Raw genomic sequence first — 19,762 nt, 5'->3', positions numbered from 1 at the left:
TACAAAAAAAAAAAAAAAAAAATACCAACACAAACAGAGAGATCGCATAATTTAGTTTGGACTGATAATACAGATTTTTGTGCTTTGTATGGTTGACTATTAGTTACATAGTTTATTATAATTGTGTTCTCTCGATCGTGTTGTGACTTTTACGATATGGATAGAGTAAATATGCCCCTTTCGTATATTTGACGCCGTTTGATTAATTTGACTTTGTGAAGATTAGAAAACGAGAATTGTGTTGACGTCAATTAAAACTTGTTAGGTGAAGGCTCATCATAAGTAATCTAACCCCCAACTAAATTTCATCTAATTACGTACGACTAATTGCAAATAACAAACTTAAATGCCACTTTAACAAGTCAAATGATTCAAATCATACAATAACGAACCAAACTTCTACTCCATTGAATCGTATCAAAGAGACAGAGTCTTTTAACTTAAGTCAAAATTTCTTTAACCAAATTAAACCGATCAAAAGTAAACCGAATTGAAAACCAGAAAACGCATTTACAAGCTAAACTTCAATTAAAAAACTAACCGAGACGTGATAAGGAAGGAGTCAACCGGTGAAACTAAGGAAGAGACATAAGAGCAACCACGTCTTCAACGTTAACCTCTCTTTGGTCTTTTCTATGCTTTCTTTCAAAAGCTTCGTTCGCTAAATTCTTCTTCTTCTGCTGAAGCTCGAGGACCTTCTCCTCAATACTGTTTCTTGCAATCATCCTTAACATTTTTACCTCTTGTTTCTGTCCAATCCTATGAATCATGTCCATGGCCAGTTCTTCAACTGCAGGGTTCCACCACGGCTCGAACAAGTAAACCCTTGATGCTGCCGTTAGGTTTATGCCAGCACCAGAAGCCTTGAGAGGCTCGTAAGCAACACCACAGGTCCGGTTACATCCAGACTCCCAAACTCTCCAATGACTTGGGTACGTTTCTTCACAGTCATTGCCCCATCCAAGCGTAAGATAGTGAAACCCGCAGCTTTCAGTGGTATCTCGAGTAGAAGCAGCATCTTCCTAAACTGAGAGAACACAACAGACTTTGTGTTTGGGTTTTCTTGTCGCGAAGCCATGAGCAAGGAGGATAGTAAAGCTGAGACCTTTGAGGAGGCAGAGCATTGTAGAGATCAGACTGGGTAAGAGAGCCACAACAAAGAAGAAGGCACAATGGTTTACTTCTTTCGAGAGTCTGAAGAATACAATACCTGCAAAAGATGTGAGCACATCGAGTGATGATGATGTTTGTTCAAATTAGACATTCAAAATCTGCTAATCTCCATATGTTCCTTAACCACAACAGCCTCAGATAACCCAAACGATGTATCTAATTCCGAAATCAATACTAACCCAGCGCTAATTTGACAACAGAGGAAGCTTCTAACTTTACAAAAACGTGAACTTGACATGGAATTTTTATACCTTATTGGAATTAGATCCAAGTATTGGGTTAGTACAATACCTTCGACGACAATCATGTGAGAGTCAATCAACGGTGAGAGAGCGGCTGCTACCGTACGCTCGATGTGACCCAGTTGAACAGATCGAGTGTTGAGTACACTGATTGCGTTTCTCGTCGTAACGGTTCAAAGGTTCACCAACCAGATCCCACCGTCTCTCGAACATTGATTCGGCTAGAGTAGTAGGACTGCAACCACTACTATGTTCGCGATTATGAAACCTAACTCCGAATCATAGTCCTGAGATTGATGCGATGGCTCCAAGGGAGTTTCAAATTCTTCTTCTTCTTCTTCGTTCCGCCATGGGACAAGTGAGACAGAGAGGCGGCGGAATTGAGAAAAAGTTCGGTTTTCGTTTTTAAAAATCGCTTCTTTTCGAAAGAAAGAACAGAACCTTCTTTTGCTTAATGTTTTTATTCTTATATCGAACACAATTCATAATAGTTTTATAGATTTCAGCTCAAATTCTTAGAAATACAATTTTACACCCCCAAGAATCAGAATAAAATAAAAGTTTTATTTTTTTATTATGATATTTTAAATGCAAGCAAACAACCAAATTTATTACAATGTTTAAGGGCACATGTAGGGATTTGACACAACAAACCAATACCATGCTAGTAAACACAGATGTGGTGAATCAAAATTACTTCAAACAGAAACATTACAATTTCATAACTTGAGTGAAAGAGAAAGAGGAGAACCAACATTCCCTCTCTCAGCAATTATTTCATCTATTGCACCGTTTGGTTCTTCATGTTGGGTTTGGGAATTACCAACACCAAGGCAAAGATCTAAACATAGTGGCGACGATGCAAACAATAACGGTTGATGCGGCTGAGGTTGGGGTTGGGGTGGGATATCGGTAAAGAAATTACCTTGGCCCGTTTCTTGACTTAGAGCTCGAGGATCCCGCATATTGGTTGCACATCATGGTTAGATTGTCTGACCTACCATCTTTGTTGTAACGAGGTTCTTCAAATCCTGGTGGAAGTGCGTACTGATTTGGAAATGAATGCGGACGCCAATTCGAGTACACGTATATATTGAGATCCGGCTCTTCCAATTGCGTCTGAAATGCCTGATTTTGTTTTCTGGCGAGCTCTCTCTCCTTCCGGTGAGCATTTTGATGGCCACCCAATGCTTGTGTTTTAACAAACCTTTTAGGACAATACTTGCATTGGTGGTACTTTGGACTCTCTAACGGTTCGGTGGCAGAGCTATCGTCGCTACTATCACTAACGTCACTCGAGTCCGAAGACAACATTTCGTAATCGATCGGATCCATCAGACTTTTAGAGAGATTAAGTTCTGATGGCTTAGATATGTGATTGCGTCTCGGTAGGTATTTAAAGATTGTATACTTTGTATGCACTTTCAATATTAAGGAAAGTTATAGGTTTGATTTTCTTATGTTTGAATAACATAAATACATACTGAAGGAAATGGCAAAGACTTACTTAACAATCAAGTTCAATATTTCGACAACTCTCTCATAAGGTTAGCAAATTTTAATTGTTGGATATATTTGATATATTACTTCGCCTATTGGCGTAGTGTATTTGGTAAATTTGTTTCTGAATTAAATTACTTGTTTACTTAAAAATAGCTGCAAACATTACTTACTTCCAAAGTAAGTTGGGGGTGAATTTAATTAATAGCTTTTTGCCCTATTAAATTTGAGATATGGCTGAAAACAAAATTATATATGAGTTTAAAGATTTAATTAGTGGCTCTTTATGTAGTCAACTTAAGAAAACATGGATTCAAAGATTTAATTACTGTCATTATGTAGTCAACTTTACAATGCATTATCTCAACTCTTAAATAAGAAATTTACCTTTTAGTTTCTAGGAGTTTTCATTACTTGCATTTTAATACATTTTCATATACATTACTTTGGAGGTAATAAAATTATGTTATTATCTTTCATATTTTATTAACATAATTTTATTATCTTTCATATTTTATTAACATAATGAACATATTTATTAAAAGTAAGTAATTTAAAACTAAATCTGACTACCTTTGAAGAGGATAGAAACTGAATTAAGTATTTTATAATCAAATCTGTATAGCTTATTCTCACATCAAAAGTTACCTAAATATTTTAATTATGACATATTATATAAAACACTTTTCTTATCATAAATGGCTTTTCAATAATCAAAATTAGTTCAAAACTTTTACAGGTAAATTAAAAAGGGCCTTGAGATGGACTGTCCATACTCATTTTAGATGGGCTTAAGAGTTTAATTGTTGGCCCATGAGATTTGTTTTGCTTCGCTTAAACGGAAACAGTCTTTAACCGGCGAAAGAAACCATCCCCGTCAATAGGTTACGTATCTGAAGAAAAATCTCATCGGAGTTTTTAGATCGGGAAAAATTGGGAATCGGAAAAGCTCACTGGGAAATATGGAGATGAAACGTGCTTCGGTGTGGATGATGTTGATTTGCGTATCGTTTGTTCTTCTTTCTGGATTTGGCCAGTTTGTGATCTGCAGTGAAGAAATAGGAACATCCAACAACAACAACAACAACATCGTAAGGATGAAGCTTGGTGGATTTAGCGATTCCAAGAATGATCGAAACGGTGGGGAAGAGATCGATGATATTGCTCTCTTCGCTGTTCAAGAACACAACAAACGAGAGGTTCGCTTTCCTCCAACCCTAATTTGTATATCCTCTGCAATTTGTGTTTTAGGATTGTTATCTGTAATTGTCTCCTGTTAGATGATGTTTTCAAGTGATTTGGATTCTAAATTTATAATCTTTATAGCGTATACTCAAGTGATTTAAGAGTCAAGTTCTTATGATTTTTCTCTGTTTACATCCTTTAGATGGCTAATCAGGTTGTGTTTTTGATATTTTTTGTATTAGAATGCTGTTGTTGAGCTTGCTAGAGTGTTAAAGGCAACGGAGCAGGTGGTTGCTGGTAAGCTCTACCGTCTTACTCTTGAAGTTATGGAAGCTGGGGAGAAGAAGATTTATGAAGCTAAAGTTTGGGTGAAGCCATGGATGAACTTTAAGCAGCTTCAGGAGTTCAAGAATGTTATCCCCTCCTTTACTATTTCCGACCTTGGCTTGAAACCAGGTAAACAACTGTGAAGTGAACATCATCACTCACCGTGTCTGGTTTTGTCATATGAAAACTATGATCTGCTTCTCATTCGTTTGATCAGATAGTTATAATCTTTGGGATGCATTTTCGTTTCGATCTTGATCATGATGAGTTTTTGCGTTTCTTGATCTCTTTACTATGCTTGATGCAGATGGCAAAAAGTTTGACTGGAGATCGGTATCAACAAGTAACCCGGAAGTCCAGGAGGCAGCAAAGCATGCCATGAAATCGATTCAACAGAATTCAAACTCGCTGTACCCCTATAAACTCATAGATATAATCCTAGCCAGGGCAAAGGTTGAGTTGTTTCTTATCTTCACTAATCAGTTTTTAATCAACAAAATACCCCTCATCACCATAGCATCTAACTAAGGTAAATGGGATTATTTTCTTGACTCGCAGGTGGTTGAAGACCGTGTGAAATTCGAATTGTTTCTGAAGCTAGAGAGGGGCAACAAACTGGAGAATTTGATGGTTGAAGTGATGAAGTATGAAAACGGCAAGTACCAGTAGAAGTTGTGGATAGCTTTTGGGTTGTGTGTGACATGTGTGATTTAGTTGTGTATAGAATATACTAAAAACTGATGTGTATAATGAAAATAAACATGGTGCTTTGTCTATATAAACAAGGTTTCTTGTAAACGATTACGTATGTAAAAAAAAAAAAAGTTAAAACTTTGAAATCAAGAGTCATAACCGACCACATAAGAATAAGAATATGATGACCCCAAAAGAATTATTTTGTATTCAAAAGCGAAAGTTGTCTTCTGTAGTATTTTGGCCGGACCCAAAGACAACAACTTTGGGAAAATTTTCAAACTGAAAACGTTTTTGGGTTTTATAAAAAAAAAATCGAAAGGCTGCAACTTTATTTTATTCTCCCCACTAGTTTTGTGTTCGCAAGAGAGAGAGAGAGAGGGTCGATAAGGTCTTTTCCGTTCCTTGATCCTCTTCTTGGATTTGGAATTCGATTTCGTCTTATCTATCTCATCGATTTGCTTTTCAATCTCTCTTCAATTGAATTCTCTTGGTCGATCCTTTTTTTCTGGGGCGTTTCCCTTATTTCTCTACGGGGTTAATCGGGAAAACTAAAGACGAATTTTTGAGAGAGAGAAGAAACGATCCGTTCCATGGCTGCTATGAGCGAGAAGGAAGCTATGGTGGATCCTTTTTTGGTCGAAGCTCTTCAGAACCCTCGTCATCGTCTCACCAGTAAGTCAATTCCCTGAAAGCCCTTTTAATTTCAAGTTAATTTATTTGTTGGATTTTGATCTGATTTAAGGTTCTGTCTCTAGCGGTTGTCGTCTGGGTTTCTCCAATTTGATTGAGGTCCCTGGTTTAGGGTTTTTGGTTGGATTTTGTTAAGGAATTAGGGTTTGGCTTTTGTACTTGATGATTAGATTAGATCCATGGCTAATTGCTTTAGGGATATTCAGAATCACTACTCCATTAAGCTTAATTAAACTGAATTAAGAATGCAATTGCTCTGTTTTTGAAGACTCTTCTTATGTTCATCTTTGTTTGATATGTTCTCTTCCTGTATGTATGAGCATTATGGTATTTGGATGGATGATAATGTTCCCTATCTCTCTCTCTCTCTCTTTTTGTTTTCTTGTCGGTGTGCCAGTTTTGCGTATGGAGCTCGATATACAGAAGNATTTGATCTGATTAAGGGTTATGTCTCTAGCGGTTGTCGTCTATAAAGGTTCGTTATTGTCTCGTGTAATTCTGGGTTTCTCAAATTTGATTGAGTTCCTGGTTTAGGGTTTTTGGTCGGATTTTGTAAAGGAATTAGGGTTTGGCTTTTGTAATTGATGATTAGATTAGATCCATGGCTAATTGCTTTAGGGATATCAGAATCACTACTTTTGTTAGCTCAATTAAACTGAATTAAGAATGCAATTGCTCTGTTTTTGAAGACTCTTATGCCCATCCTTGTTTAATATGTTCTCTTCCTGTATTGTATAAGCATCATTGTATTTGGATGGATCATAATGTTTCCTTATCTCTTTTCTTTTTCTTCTTCTTGGTATGCCAGTTTTGCGTATGGAGCTCGATATACAGAAGTTCTTTCAAAGTCCAGAGCAGCAACAATATGAGTTCCAGCCTTTGCCAACATCTTATCTTCGTCTTATTGCACACCGTGTTGCTCAACATTACGGCCTGTTTACCACGGCTTTAGACGGTGGTGGTCTTGATGGCTCAGGGAACAGAATCCTGGCGACCAAAACGGCAGATAGTAGATACCCATACGTCTGTTTGTCTGAGATTCCTGTGAAGCAACCTGAGATTCATGGTAGGCCTGTAGGCAAAATTGCGATCAAGCCTAGACCCAACAGAGGATCTGGTGGGATAGGTAGTGGATCAGGAGTTGAAAAGAATCTCTTGAGAAGCGTTGAAGAGAGAAAAGAAGAGTATGATAAAGCTCGGGCTCGCATCTTCAACAGCCCTAGCAGTTCAGACTCTGAAGACTCTTCAATACGAGCTCCTCCTCCTCCTCCTGCTCACCTTGACACAAAACATAATTATCAATGTCCTCCGAGTAGACATGAGACCGGAGTGGTAATTAATAATAATAGTAATCCTGTTGATGTAGAGAGGAATGGTGCTATCAGAGACTCAGGAAGGACTTCTCGGGTTGCCATTATTAGAGATAGAGAGAAGGATCGTTATGATCCTGATTATGACCGTAACAGGTTAAACTAACCCTTCCATCGCCTCTCATGATAATAACAATCTTTACGCCATGTTTCTCTTCATCGAAATTAACAGGTTTTTGGTGGTGTTTGCAGGTACGTGAGGGTTACACCACCGGTACAAAACTTCAGTCCGATACCAATTCAGCTTCCGTTCCATGACGCAATTTTCCCGCAGATGCCAAGAACTCAAGCCGGCCTAAACTATGGGCATCCCTTAAACCCGGCTATGATCACACCTTCATATACAGAGTGGCCTAGTGCCACTATGACTTATGCACAAACATTGAACGCGTCAGACGCACATCTTTTCAGGTTAACTTTACTCTTAGATACTTTCTTCATGTTTCTCCGTTTAGAAACACTGAAGTCTCTTGCATTGACCATTGTTGCTCTGTCTTTCTTACTATTTGTTGCAGGCACCCGAATCCTTGACGGTTCCTCGTGTTCAGCCCAATATCTTGTATCCAAACAGGTTTTATTAATGTAGCTTTAGATTCTCTACTCTTGTTGCAAACATTGGCCTCTGTTTATGTCAAGACATCGCTATGATTTGTTACAAATATTATTATTATTATCAAGCTTTTGCAACGACAACCAAAATCTGCAAGCGTTCCCTTTCTTTTGTACAAGGTTGCTCTCTAAATTGGCCGGCCTGTAAAGCTTGTGGCCCATTTTTTGGTCAACGTATTTCCAATATTCCAAAAAATAATTTATCGTTGGTTCTTTTCATTGAGTGCAGCATTCAGGTTTAGGTTCATTGTCTTACCAACAATGATATAAATTGTATTCAACCATTTCTAGATTGATTATTTGAAATGTGCCTTGTTATTATGGCATTCATAGTTTTATTACCAAAAAAAGAAGTAATAATTAGAGTGGACTGTGTTATAGGGGTATGACTTTTATAGAAACAGATCAGAAGAAACATGCCAGCCAATGAACCCACCATCATTGCTTTTAATTGCTCCCTCTNTTTTTTTTTTTTTTTTTTTGGTCAAACAGTTACAAGTAACTTTTTAAGAACAAATCTGAGAACCCAAAAGAAAAAAAAAAAACAATAAAGTAGTTTGTGTAATCAGATCTAAACAAGTGAAAAAAATAACTTCTTTTTAGGCATTTCAGAGGATNTCTCCGTTTAGAAACACTGAAGTCTCTTGCATTGACCATTGTTGCTCTGTCTTTCTTACTATTTGTTGCAGGCACCCGAATCCTTGACGGTTCCTCGTGTTCAGCCCAATATCTTGTATCCAAACAGGTTTTATTAATGTAGCTTTAGATTCTCTACTCTTGTTGCAAACATTGGCCTCTGTTTATGTCAAGACATCGCTATGATTTGTTACAAATATTATTATTATTATCAAGCTTTTGCAACGACAACCAAAATCTGCAAGCGTTCCCTTTCTTTTGTACAAGGTTGCTCTCTAAATTGGCCGGCCTGTAAAGCTTGTGGCCCATTTTTTGGTCAACGTATTTCCAATATTCCAAAAAATAATTTATCGTTGGTTCTTTTCATTGAGTGCAGCATTCAGGTTTAGGTTCATTGTCTTACCAACAATGATATAAATTGTATTCAACCATTTCTAGATTGATTATTTGAAATGTGCCTTGTTATTATGGCATTCATAGTTTTATTACCAAAAAAAGAAGTAATAATTAGAGTGGACTGTGTTATAGGGGTATGACTTTTATAGAAACAGATCAGAAGAAACATGCCAGCCAATGAACCCACCATCATTGCTTTTAATTGCTCCCTCTCTCTACCCAATACATATAACCTATAGTTCTCTCCTTAATCAAGATTATGATTAATTATTTAAAAATTAATCTTGATTGGGTTTGGTCCCATATAAGTGATTCTTCTTGGTACATGAATACTAAATAATTAATTAAATAAATAAGGCATGATTAAGGATATGTATGAGAGAGAGCATCAGATCCTGGGATTCAGATTCTGACTGGCACTGTCTAGTCCTTGCTTTTTTGGCTATTTCATGTTCTTTGTACACTGTACTATTGATTCAATGGTTGGTCAATATATATTGATAATTTATGTACTATATATTTTTAACTTCCAATTGTACAACATACACACACAAATACATACACTTTTGTATATACATAATGGATTTGGCCATTTGGGGGGACTATCCTCAATTTCTAGAATTTTATAAGAAAAAAAAAAGATTTGGTACCTACAAATGCTTTTTTGATATTCAGTGCAAAGTTACATGTAACTTTTAAGAACAAATCTCAGAACCCACAAGAAAGTAGTTTGTGTAATCAGATCTAAACAAGTGAAAAAGATAACTTGTTTTTAGGCATTTCAGAGGATTTTACAGAGTAAACCCAATCATACGTTCCAAGACGATTGTAGAAACACTTTGAAACATATAACAGAATCATCAAAGATCTGGTCACAGAGCAGAGACCCCCAAAAAAAATAAAAACAAAAGCAGAACTCATATTGTGAATGTTCCAATATATATTTTATTTAATCGTCTCGAGTTGGAAACAGAGTTAAGACCGTCTTGGCTCCTGATTCCAAATCTTGTGTGTAATTAGCGACTTGATGACTATGCACATGCAGTGAAGCTGGTCTGAAAACTGGTTGATGTTGACTCTGCCTAGCGAAGAACATTGCTTGCTCCGTCGCTTTGGTCGGAGAGTTGAAATTGGCGGCGGAGATTTGTCGGTGGAGGAACTGAGACGGTGGTTGAAGATGAGCTGCTGGATGCTGAGTCGAAATCGGGACAAAAGTCGGTATGAAATGGTCGGAGCTTTGTCTGCTTGTCGGATGAAGGAAATGTGGAGGAACAGGTGAGCTAGCAAAGAGATGATCGGAGTCACCGACGCTTCCTCCGCCGCCACCTCCCCCTCCGCCGGATTGCATTCTTTTGAGGTAAAGTCTGTATTTTTGCAAATGGCTAGCTACGTTTTCTCTGGTTAAACCATCGACGCTCATGAGCTGCATGATGGTTTTAGGAACAGCGTTCTTGATCCCGAGATGAGCCACCGCGTCCACGAAACGCTTGTGCAGCTGCGGCGTCCACACTAGACGTGGACGTTTCAGGGTTCTTGCTGGTTCGTCTCCGGTGGAGTCTCCGGCGAATTCGGCTGAGGAATTGGGTTGTGGCGGCGTGGTTTGAGGTAGAGGTTGAGCGGTGTTTTCGTTGTTGTTGCGACGGTGGAGATCAAAGGCGATGGCGAGGTCAGGAGTGATCAAGGATTGAGATAATGGTATGAGCTCCTCCGGCGACGGGAGCTCTTCTTCCCATTTAGAGAACCAATTCGAATCTTCCTCTCTCATCCTCCTCAAAAACAGGGGAGAAGAAATATCAAATCTTGATTCTTGTATATTACAGTCTTGATATCTCTCACAAACCAATATGGTGAAGATGAAGAAGAGGAAACACAATGATGATGAACGAGGAAGATGGAGAAAGAGAGATATTATTGATTTTGAGGCAAAGACTTGTGAAGAGACTTCAGAAGATTCTTATAAATTTTTATTGTTGTTATCTGTTTTTTTCTTTTTTGGTTTTGAGATTGAAAGTGATCATTAGATTCGACCGACGCCTACTTTGGCGCGTGGCCTCCACTTGTTGACCATTATGATTATTTTGTTTTAGGGTCTTTTCTATTCACTTTCTGCTATAAAAAATCTTTGATTCTTTTTTCTTACATATACGATAACCAAAAAATTTACATTTCGAGATTTGGGATGTTTTTATTTTACATGGTTTGGACTTTTTCTCTTATGATTAGAAGAAGTTCAGAACCACTTGATAAAGTTCCTCTAATTGTTTATTACGAGTAGTAGAGTTTGTATATCTTTATGGTACGGTGATTTTGTGACTTGTGAAGCAGTGTAAAGAACACTTTGGGGTTTGGACAATTGGAGATTAGTGGACAATTAGAGATAACTTAAAATTCTTTAGTCTGTACCTAACATTTTTCAATATTTAAATGGCTCGTATTTATTGGTTGTTATGGAGTTTTTTATTTTCAGTATGAGGAAACTTGTATTTAGGTATGTCAACATAACTAGTTAACTATAAATTAAAATAGTTTGGAGCTTTTTAATGATAAACTAGATAGACCCTACCTTTAGTTTAGAAACATAAACATAACATCTCATATCTTTTAACACTTAAAACGTGTACAATTGGTATATTCAACTGCTTTTTCTTTTGATTATATACACCCAATCTATATTTAATAGTGATTATATTTTAACGTAACATGAAAAACATACACTTTTATACATATCATCAGACAGCGATAAGAAAGTTTTGTAATGATGATATATTGTCCAAACGTAAAAATGCTATGAACAAACAAGTAACAATAAACATATTGTATATCGGATAGAAAACTAGCACCAATATAATTGGATAACTTTACTATATATTAATTCATGTTTAACCAATTTTACAAACATTATACCAAAAAAAAAAAAAGAGTATACTCTAAATTGAAACGTATTGCTGTTTATGCAGAACACCACCAAATTTGTATTTTGAATAGGATGAACTAACGATACTCGATCACTCCAAACACGAGTTTGACGTGACCCGAGAGTTACCGCAATTGGGGCAATTGAACCTATCGCCTTTTCAAGTCTTTTATAGATTCTCTCAAGATATTCCACATATCAATTCATTCAATAGTATTAAAGCTTCACGGGAAAGATTTGTAGCAAAAGTTTGGCTATATCTTTTTGACTTGTTTAAACGGCCAGTTTTGTTCTACTTTGTTTATTTTTCTTTCTCGATTTCCCATTTTATTCTAGTTTTTGTTAATATGTATGTTATCTTGTCATGGATCATGCAATTGATACCCCTCGCTTTCTATAAATATATATATATTATTTCAATCACTCAACCAAGCACACTACAAATTTCAGAACATCCCCTAATTAGGACAAAATTAAAAAGCTTTATTATTATTGTACATGAGTTGATCATTCGTTTCCTTTTTGATCGATGAAAGTAATAGTAGTTGTAACAGTGTCATATCAAACTATTTGGAGGCATAGTACAATTTGTTTTGTTGAAGTGTATGCCGGTGTGAAACATTTGGACCATTTGGCCATTACAAGCAATGAAAATCAAAGTTGTAAATCTGAACGAGTGGTCTTTAGTATGATTCTCTTTTAGGAAAGTGTTTTCCACGCGCCGTTAAGATCACATAACATAATTTTATTTTATTTCTTAAAGTGGAAATTTTTCCTTTTTAAAGATCATATAAAGGAAAAAGAAACGAAGAAAACTAAGATCATATGCTTTTGGACCCTTGTATTCTTTCTAACATCATAGAAATTAAGTAAAAGCTTGTGTTTACCCTTCTCTACTTCTTCCTTGTTTGTTATAATCATTATAACAGAACTTTTGTTTGGTTTAAAGTTTTCTTGGATTCGACATGATTCCATTACAGACAATTGAAATCTAAACCACCAATAAATATAGCTAAAAGCTAGTTATACTATATTTTTACGATCGACAATAACCATTTAAATTTTTTAAAAACCAAACATCAGTTTCACAAGTTCACAACTTTCACACAAGGTTGTGTAAGAGAAAAAAAAGAAGTAAATATCCTTTTCCCCAATGTTAATAGTTAATACTCACCATTAATTTGACTAACGAGGTTTGTGTGAATCCAAAGTTATAACTTAACTTCTAACTTAAAATGTATTGATTTGTTAGATCTCGAAGATAAATATGAACGTCCGTGGAGAATATCCCAGTTCTAAAAGAATAGTTTGACAAAGTTGGTCCACACTCCACATTATACAACTTAGTTTGTCTTTTCATATATCCTTTCATGTTATAAAAAATTATGAAGTCGGAATTGACGTTTGGGTCCATGACCATGAGGTTCAGATTACTTTGTCTTTATTTGATTGAAATCTATAGATAACTCTTGTAAAAAGATTCCAAAAGATAAACACAACACCTTCCAATCTCCTTTGTCGACGAACAAGTGCTGCAACGTACACATCCCCATCAAAAACATGTGCATGATGATGATATATAGAGACTTAACTTTCTTTTTAATTTCCGGTCCATGTAAAGGACCCCATTTTGTATAAGGATAGTGTGAAAATTACACTAACCAATCGTATAGATTTATATATATAAATTGACATGCGTAAAGTTGCTCATACAATTATGAATTTAATTATAGTTTTGGTCAGTGTTCTCATGATCCGAAGTCGAACCAAGCTCCAGATTTCGTCCAATTAAAGATTAATTTATGTGTAACAAAAGAGTGTCGTTACTGGTAATTTGGTAAACCAATAGCCCAATGCTGTTTGCTAAACATAGTGCGAATAACCTGAATAGTCGCCGAAGAGAACAAACAAGTCCCGGACGTTGTAGATACGAAGAGGATCACTGTAATTGTATTTGGGCCTTTATATGTGGGCTAAAATGCCAAAACAACACAATAAATTAGGATTATTGTTTTTTTGTCCCTTTCATAAAATAAGGAATTCTTTTTATAATTATTTGAGATCTTGATCTTAGATTTAACCTAAATTTTTGTTTATTAGACTTAATATTCTTTGTGAATGAGATGCAAAATATATTCTTACAACCACTTTAAAAATAAGAAAACACTAAACAATGTTGTACTAATAAATCATTAAACTACATTATATATCGACTTTTCCATTGTTTTTTCTTTACATAAAAAAACATGATATGGAATAGTCTAGTGGTGAATTTTCTTTGATCATCAATATCCTACTTAGCGTTTGTCTCACACAAGTCACAAGATGACACTACTCTAGGGACTAGTTTACACAACCAACATCTACATTATACACACTTTAGAAATTTACAATAAATCTTTGTTGAACAATGGACAAATAACTAGTTAATGGACATGTTGCATTTGTGATTCTAACGAAATTTATCAACGATTATGTTTAACTTAGGAGAAATCGTGAACCAATGTGTTCTTAACTTGTTTGTATAGTTGCTGGAGAGAATCTACAAATATTTAAAGACCCATATTTAAACCCAAAAGTTTATATTTGAGATCTACCTTTTTTTTTTTCCTTAAAATTAACCAAAGATATTGAACGATAGACCATATTAAATATATAAGGTTCGTAACTGTCATCTGCAATCTTCAAAGACACAAAATGTGACACGTGAGAACTGATTCATTACCTCAACCAACACAAATCAATAAAACTCCCCCTAGGCATTCATTTTTTCTCATTAAATAAATAAGAAAAATGATACACTTTTCTTTAAGTGTAATTAAATTAAGTCCTTGATTAGGGTTGTCTATTTCTTATATATCTAACATCAATAATATTGTTTGTATTACAAATCTGGGTTAAATAAATTCATAATTAAGAAGCAACCTCTTGATGAGATGATCTCATTAGAAACAAATCAAGTAAAAGTAATTAAAGAACAACAACACCTGACACAAAGTAACGGCTACTACTTCAACTAGTTAAGCGGGTGCGAAGAAGAAGACATCCCAACGGTCTATTCCAGGCTGGCACTTAAATTACCATACTACCCTCTCTTTGTTTTTCCTTTTTTCCTTTTCTATGATACGCTCCTTTTTATTTAAATTAAACTAAAAAAAAAACATTTTGTCTCTATTTCTCTTATAAAAAATTCACAATAATTGAAGTTGAACCTCTCTCTCTTCTCTCTTCTCTCTTCTCTCTTCGTCTTCGATTTTCAACTTGAATCATTTACTTTGAGAGGTAGAGAGAAAGGGATCGCCTTCTCTCACTCTCTTGCTTATTTTCAAATTCTGGGCAAAGAAGGTACGTCGTTGAGATATCTCTCTTGATGTTCAATTTTGTTTTGTTTCATCTGTTTCTTTCTTGAAACGATCTGCTTGGGATGTGTGATTCTTTGCTTTGTCTCTGTTCTTCTCTCTTGTGGGATCTCTTTGTATGTAACTTGGCCTTAATTAGGTCTTATGAGTTATCTTGGAGACCCTAGAGAGTCAATTTGCGCGAGATCCCAAATTTGATCGGTTTTAGGGTTTTCTATTGATTTGATCAATTCGTTGGCTTTTCGTTCTTAAAGAGGGTCTGATCACTGTTATTTTGCTTGACTCTGTGTTAATTCGTATCTTCACTCTTCTCCATAAGCTTCAAGTTTAGATTTTTGTTCATCGATTTGCTCAATTGCCTTACTTTTCTTAATAGTTCATTACGGTGTGGTATTGAATTAATGATTTTGACAAATTGATATGTTGATGAAACGTTTATGCTGTGAATAAATGTTGTTGCTTAGACCAATCTGTTAACTAATCGACGCTAATAACCTTTTTGGTGGCTTTTCGTTCTTTAACAGTTTCATCGCATTTGAGTCTTGAAGACCAGAAAAAGGATCTTACCGCATTGCTGCTTCTCCCTGTTTATCTGAGTCTGTGGACAATAACTTTTCCGGAGGGTTTTTTTTTTTTTTTGTGCGTATTATATTCTCCATGGTAACTCTCTCGCTCTCTGTTTCTTGCTTTAAATTGTGCTTGTTTGGTAACCTATGAAAAGGTTTTTAAAGCTGTGCCTGTACTGATTTGTTTTCTTTGTTGGTGTTTTTTTAAATGCGCAGGCAAGTAATGAGAATCTACCACCCAATGTTATCAAGCAGCTTGCCAAGGAGCTGAAGAGTCTGGACGAATCCCCTCCTGATGGTATCAAGGTTGTCGTTAATGACGAGGATTTCTCACAAATATGTGCTGATATTGAAGGACCAGGTGTGCACACTTTATTTCCCTATCAATTTCATTCTCGTACAAGATTGCAAATGTTGAATGATCTAAACTAAGATGTTCTTTACCTTGATTGCGTACAGTTGGTACTCCTTATGAGAACGGACTTTTCCGTATGAAGTTGGCACTGTCGCATGATTTTCCACATTCGCCGCCTAAAGGTATGCATCTCACTTAATTTCTATGTTAAGCCAAAGACACATTGAATCTTTTGTCATGGTTTCTAATTTCTTGAGTTTGACATTGCAGGCTACTTCATGACAAAGATTTTTCATCCTAATGTTGCTTCTAATGGAGAGATCTGTGTTAATACGCTTAAAAAGGATTGGAACCCTAGTCTCGGGTTAAGACATGTTCTCTCTGTAAGTTGCTTGACCCTTTATCTATCCATCTCTTTTACTGGTTTCTTAAAAACTTGAGATTGAGGGTCTGTGTTTTTGTACATGTTATAACAGGTTGTGAGGTGCTTACTGATTGAACCATTTCCAGAATCTGCCTTGAATGAACAGGCTGGAAAGATGTTACTTGAAAACTATGGCGAATATGCAAGGCATGCTAGGTGAGCCATCTTCTTTGGTCTCAAATGGTGTTGAACCTTCTGCCTTTTTTGCCAAAAAAATGAAATGCTCATAAACTGTATGCAGGCTTTACACAGGTATCCATGCTAAACCAAAACCGAAGTTCAAGACAGGAGCTATCTCAGAGTCAACGACAGCTCTAAATGTTGGCCAGACCAACAACGAGACGCCTGGTGCTGCTACTGCAATGCCCTCTTCAATAACAGACATTAAGAGAGTAACAACAACTAGTGCCCAAGACCAACCACACGTGGTTGTAGCAGCCACAGCAGGATCTGGAAGTGTGGCCACTACCACGCAAAAAAGGGAAGCAGGTTTGGCTAAGGTTCAGGCAGATAAGAAGAAGGTAGATGCCAGAAAGAAAAGCTTGAAGAGACTATGATGTTGCTATCAACTCTCAATGTCTTACGCTTCTCGAACCTAAACTGTTGTTTCTTTTTTACTTGTAAGAGATCTGTTGTCTGAGGATTTCTCATTCTGGGAAATAATAATATTTGCCAATGACGCCGAATGTTACACATTTTGGTGTTCTAATCTACATATGGTTTTGCTGAGCTGAGTAATGTTGGATAGGACCAAAGGCACATGGACCTCTGGAACCAGTTGTCTGTAATTCTTGCTATACAGATTTCATCAGAATGTTCGAGAGAATATAGACAAAGATGATACAACAATGAGAGATTCTTCATTACAATTTACTTGGGCCAGTCTAGTTGAGTTGAGAAGAAGGAAGGATCATGCTCAGAAGCATCCTCTCTAGTCATCTTAGATCTATCGTAGTCATCGCTAATGTCCTTGATATCTAAGTTTTGTGTTGGCAGAGGAAGCTTTTTCGGGCTCTCCCTTTTAGTGAGCTTGCCTCCCATTTCTGTATCATATCTCACGGAGGAGCTATACTCTGACTCATACTCGGATCCGTTAGATGCTATTGTCATGTCATCTTCTTCCGGGACCATAGCTCTGAGATCTAGCTGCGAAGGCGGGATCTTGGCAAATAATACTTCTTTAACATTCTTCAGAAACCCTCTCTTGTATGGATTTTCTTTCCTATCATAACGGTACCGGAAATTCTCATATGTTGTCTGCAAAACAGACACAACACGAGAAAGGTCTCAAGTTTAATAAAAGCAAGCTAACAAGACTTAGATGTGGTCCTATGAGGAAAATACCTGGTTTGTAGACATGAGATAGAAGTGGAAAATGGTAAGGCCACCTACGAACCAGACAGCAACGAATGAATAGACGATAAGAATGACAGACACTATATCATAAGACATTGTCCTCCATAGTTTCCCAGGCTGTCGAATCAGATTGATCCAGGAGAAGACAAAGACATATATGCATAATAATGTTGAAGTTGAGATGAAGCAGATAAAGAACGGGTAGTTTCTCTGCAAAAGTTGCACACCAAGAAACAATTACTCTCTGAACCAAGATTGCAGAGTGTGCAAACTTACCTAGTATCCGTTAAAGACTTACCCGGGCAATGCACTGTCCAACCCAAGGACAATGGTGATCAAAGCGTTGGACGCAGTTGTTGCAGATGGAGCAATGTGATGCTCGAGGTGGACGATAGAGCAAGCAAGTATCGCAGAACTTGACTTTGATGGTGTAGCCGTTGACGAAAACGTCCTTGGTTCTTGGAATCTTGAGATTAGGAGTTCTGTTGTTGACCCATTCCATAGATTGTGTCAAGGAACTATCTGAATCATCTTCAAGATTCATTGATGTTTTATTCCTTGGGATGATTCCTGGATCCCTAGCTGATGTCAACACTAGAAACATAAAAGCCTGCAGACCCGGATTCCAAGATATATATCAGCTTCAAGGGAAGCCAACTTCAAAGCTAAGAGAGAGAGAGAGGGATTCAAAGGAAACAAACCAAGAGGGTGAGGATAAATCCTGAAGTCAGAACGATGCAGTTGAAGAAAGGATCTCCTTTTCTGATCCACACGAGCATCCTTATGCAGAACGTAAGCGCAGGAGCTCCAATCAAGAACGAGGTTAGGAACAGAGATGATACATCAGGACCAAAGATTAGTCTACCACCACAGAAAAATCTCTGATGAAACAAAAGATGAACCAAACAATCATATTCACATTCTTGTTGAACAACAAACAAAACATATGATATTGGCATTAAGAGACATTTATTTGGTAAGAGAAAAACATTGAATTGTTTTTAAAAGAGAAGAAGATATTATTACGTTGTTACCCTTCCAGGCTTTGTACAATCTGATTTGAGAAATGTGTTTAGAAGTTGAAGCCGTCATGAGAATAAGATCATCAGAGGGAATACAATGAACCTGACTGCTCTTCTTCTTGCTCATTCTCTCCCTCTGCATTTTGTGGTTTCCCCTTGCCTCAAAAACCCATACATGAATGAAGCTTTGTAGATCTTAATTGATTTTCTTCTAAATTTTTTAACTGAGTTTCAGAAATTCCCAATTTTTTTTGGGATCAGCCAAATTAAAGAAAATAAATATGGGTTTTCGGGATTTCTGTAATAATTTTTCCTTTGTTTCCCTTAATAATCCAATGCAAACCAATCCTCTCATGCAGTCTTGTTTTTGTCTCCTCTCTAACAAATTTTTGTAGTCCTCAAATAGTTTCCAAGATTTTCGGTAATTTTTATTTTTTACTGAAAATAAATTTAGGATGACTCAATAATAGATAAAGAAGAAGAAGAAGTGCCGGAAGGATAAAATGTTAATTTGATGTCTTTCTTACGTAAACTGGAAACACCATATCTCTAAGGACGTTCTTTATGACCGATTCACAATGTGAAAAGTATGAGTACTATTATTGGGTCTTTTGACTAAATAAGTTTGTCCCACACAACGTATATATGCAAGAGCAACTAACTCGTAGAGGCATGTCCTACTAATTACTGAAAGATGTTGTTGGTAGAAAGTAAAGTAAACAGAAAGAAGAAGAAGACGATAGGCTGATTCAAATACATATCCTAATCACTTTTGGCTTCACAATTAGGACAACATATTAAATGAAAAAATATCCAAGAAAAGTAATGAATTTTTGTGGAATGAGCCATAATTTTTTTGTAAACCAACTATATTCTTAATATATATTTCTTTTTTTTGTAAACTAAGTATATTCTCAATATATATATATATATATATATATT

The 19,762-nt window shown here is 36.3% G+C and overlaps 5 protein-coding genes and 2 pseudogenes across 5 annotated transcripts; 3 read left to right on the top strand and 4 right to left on the bottom strand.

Moving 5' to 3' along the window:
• On the bottom strand, window positions 385-1,132 carry LOC109124937 (annotated as a pseudogene).
• On the bottom strand, window positions 880-2,979 carry LOC104734516 (annotated as a pseudogene).
• On the top strand, window positions 3,759-5,225 carry LOC104734515 (cysteine proteinase inhibitor 7). The gene is made up of 4 exons (XM_010454113.1): window positions 3,759-4,114; window positions 4,343-4,556; window positions 4,735-4,880; window positions 4,986-5,225. Exons 1-4 carry the CDS (start codon window positions 3,878-3,880, stop codon window positions 5,094-5,096), a joined length of 708 nt encoding a protein of 235 aa, XP_010452415.1. The 5' UTR covers window positions 3,759-3,877; the 3' UTR covers window positions 5,097-5,225.
• LOC104734514 lies at window positions 5,419-7,882 on the top strand. Its single transcript, XM_010454112.2, has 4 exons — window positions 5,419-5,795; window positions 6,622-7,279; window positions 7,376-7,594; window positions 7,699-7,882. Exons 1-4 carry the CDS (start codon window positions 5,714-5,716, stop codon window positions 7,712-7,714), a joined length of 975 nt encoding a protein of 324 aa, XP_010452414.1. The 5' UTR covers window positions 5,419-5,713; the 3' UTR covers window positions 7,715-7,882.
• On the bottom strand, window positions 9,572-10,777 carry LOC104734513 (transcription factor PCL1-like). The gene has a single exon (XM_010454111.2). The coding sequence runs from the start codon at window positions 10,587-10,589 to the stop codon at window positions 9,774-9,776; it is 816 nt and encodes a 271-aa protein (XP_010452413.1). The 5' UTR covers window positions 10,590-10,777; the 3' UTR covers window positions 9,572-9,773.
• LOC104734511 (ubiquitin-conjugating enzyme E2 22) lies at window positions 14,901-17,171 on the top strand. Its single transcript, XM_010454107.1, has 7 exons — window positions 14,901-15,083; window positions 15,622-15,757; window positions 15,880-16,024; window positions 16,123-16,200; window positions 16,289-16,401; window positions 16,495-16,598; window positions 16,684-17,171. Exons 2-7 carry the CDS (start codon window positions 15,755-15,757, stop codon window positions 16,997-16,999), a joined length of 759 nt encoding a protein of 252 aa, XP_010452409.1. The 5' UTR covers window positions 14,901-15,083; window positions 15,622-15,754; the 3' UTR covers window positions 17,000-17,171.
• Window positions 17,263-19,400, bottom strand: LOC104734512 (probable protein S-acyltransferase 3). The gene is made up of 5 exons (XM_010454108.1): window positions 18,825-19,400; window positions 18,500-18,679; window positions 18,097-18,408; window positions 17,787-18,008; window positions 17,263-17,699 (listed from the first exon to the last, which is right to left on the bottom strand). Exons 1-5 carry the CDS (start codon window positions 18,960-18,962, stop codon window positions 17,313-17,315), a joined length of 1,239 nt encoding a protein of 412 aa, XP_010452410.1. The 5' UTR covers window positions 18,963-19,400; the 3' UTR covers window positions 17,263-17,312.

Source organism: Camelina sativa, chromosome 13 (genome assembly GCF_000633955.1).
Source record: "Camelina sativa cultivar DH55 chromosome 13, Cs, whole genome shotgun sequence".
Lineage (NCBI taxonomy): Eukaryota > Viridiplantae > Streptophyta > Magnoliopsida > Brassicales > Brassicaceae > Camelina > Camelina sativa.
This window is presented reverse-complemented; position numbering and strand designations above follow the sequence as displayed.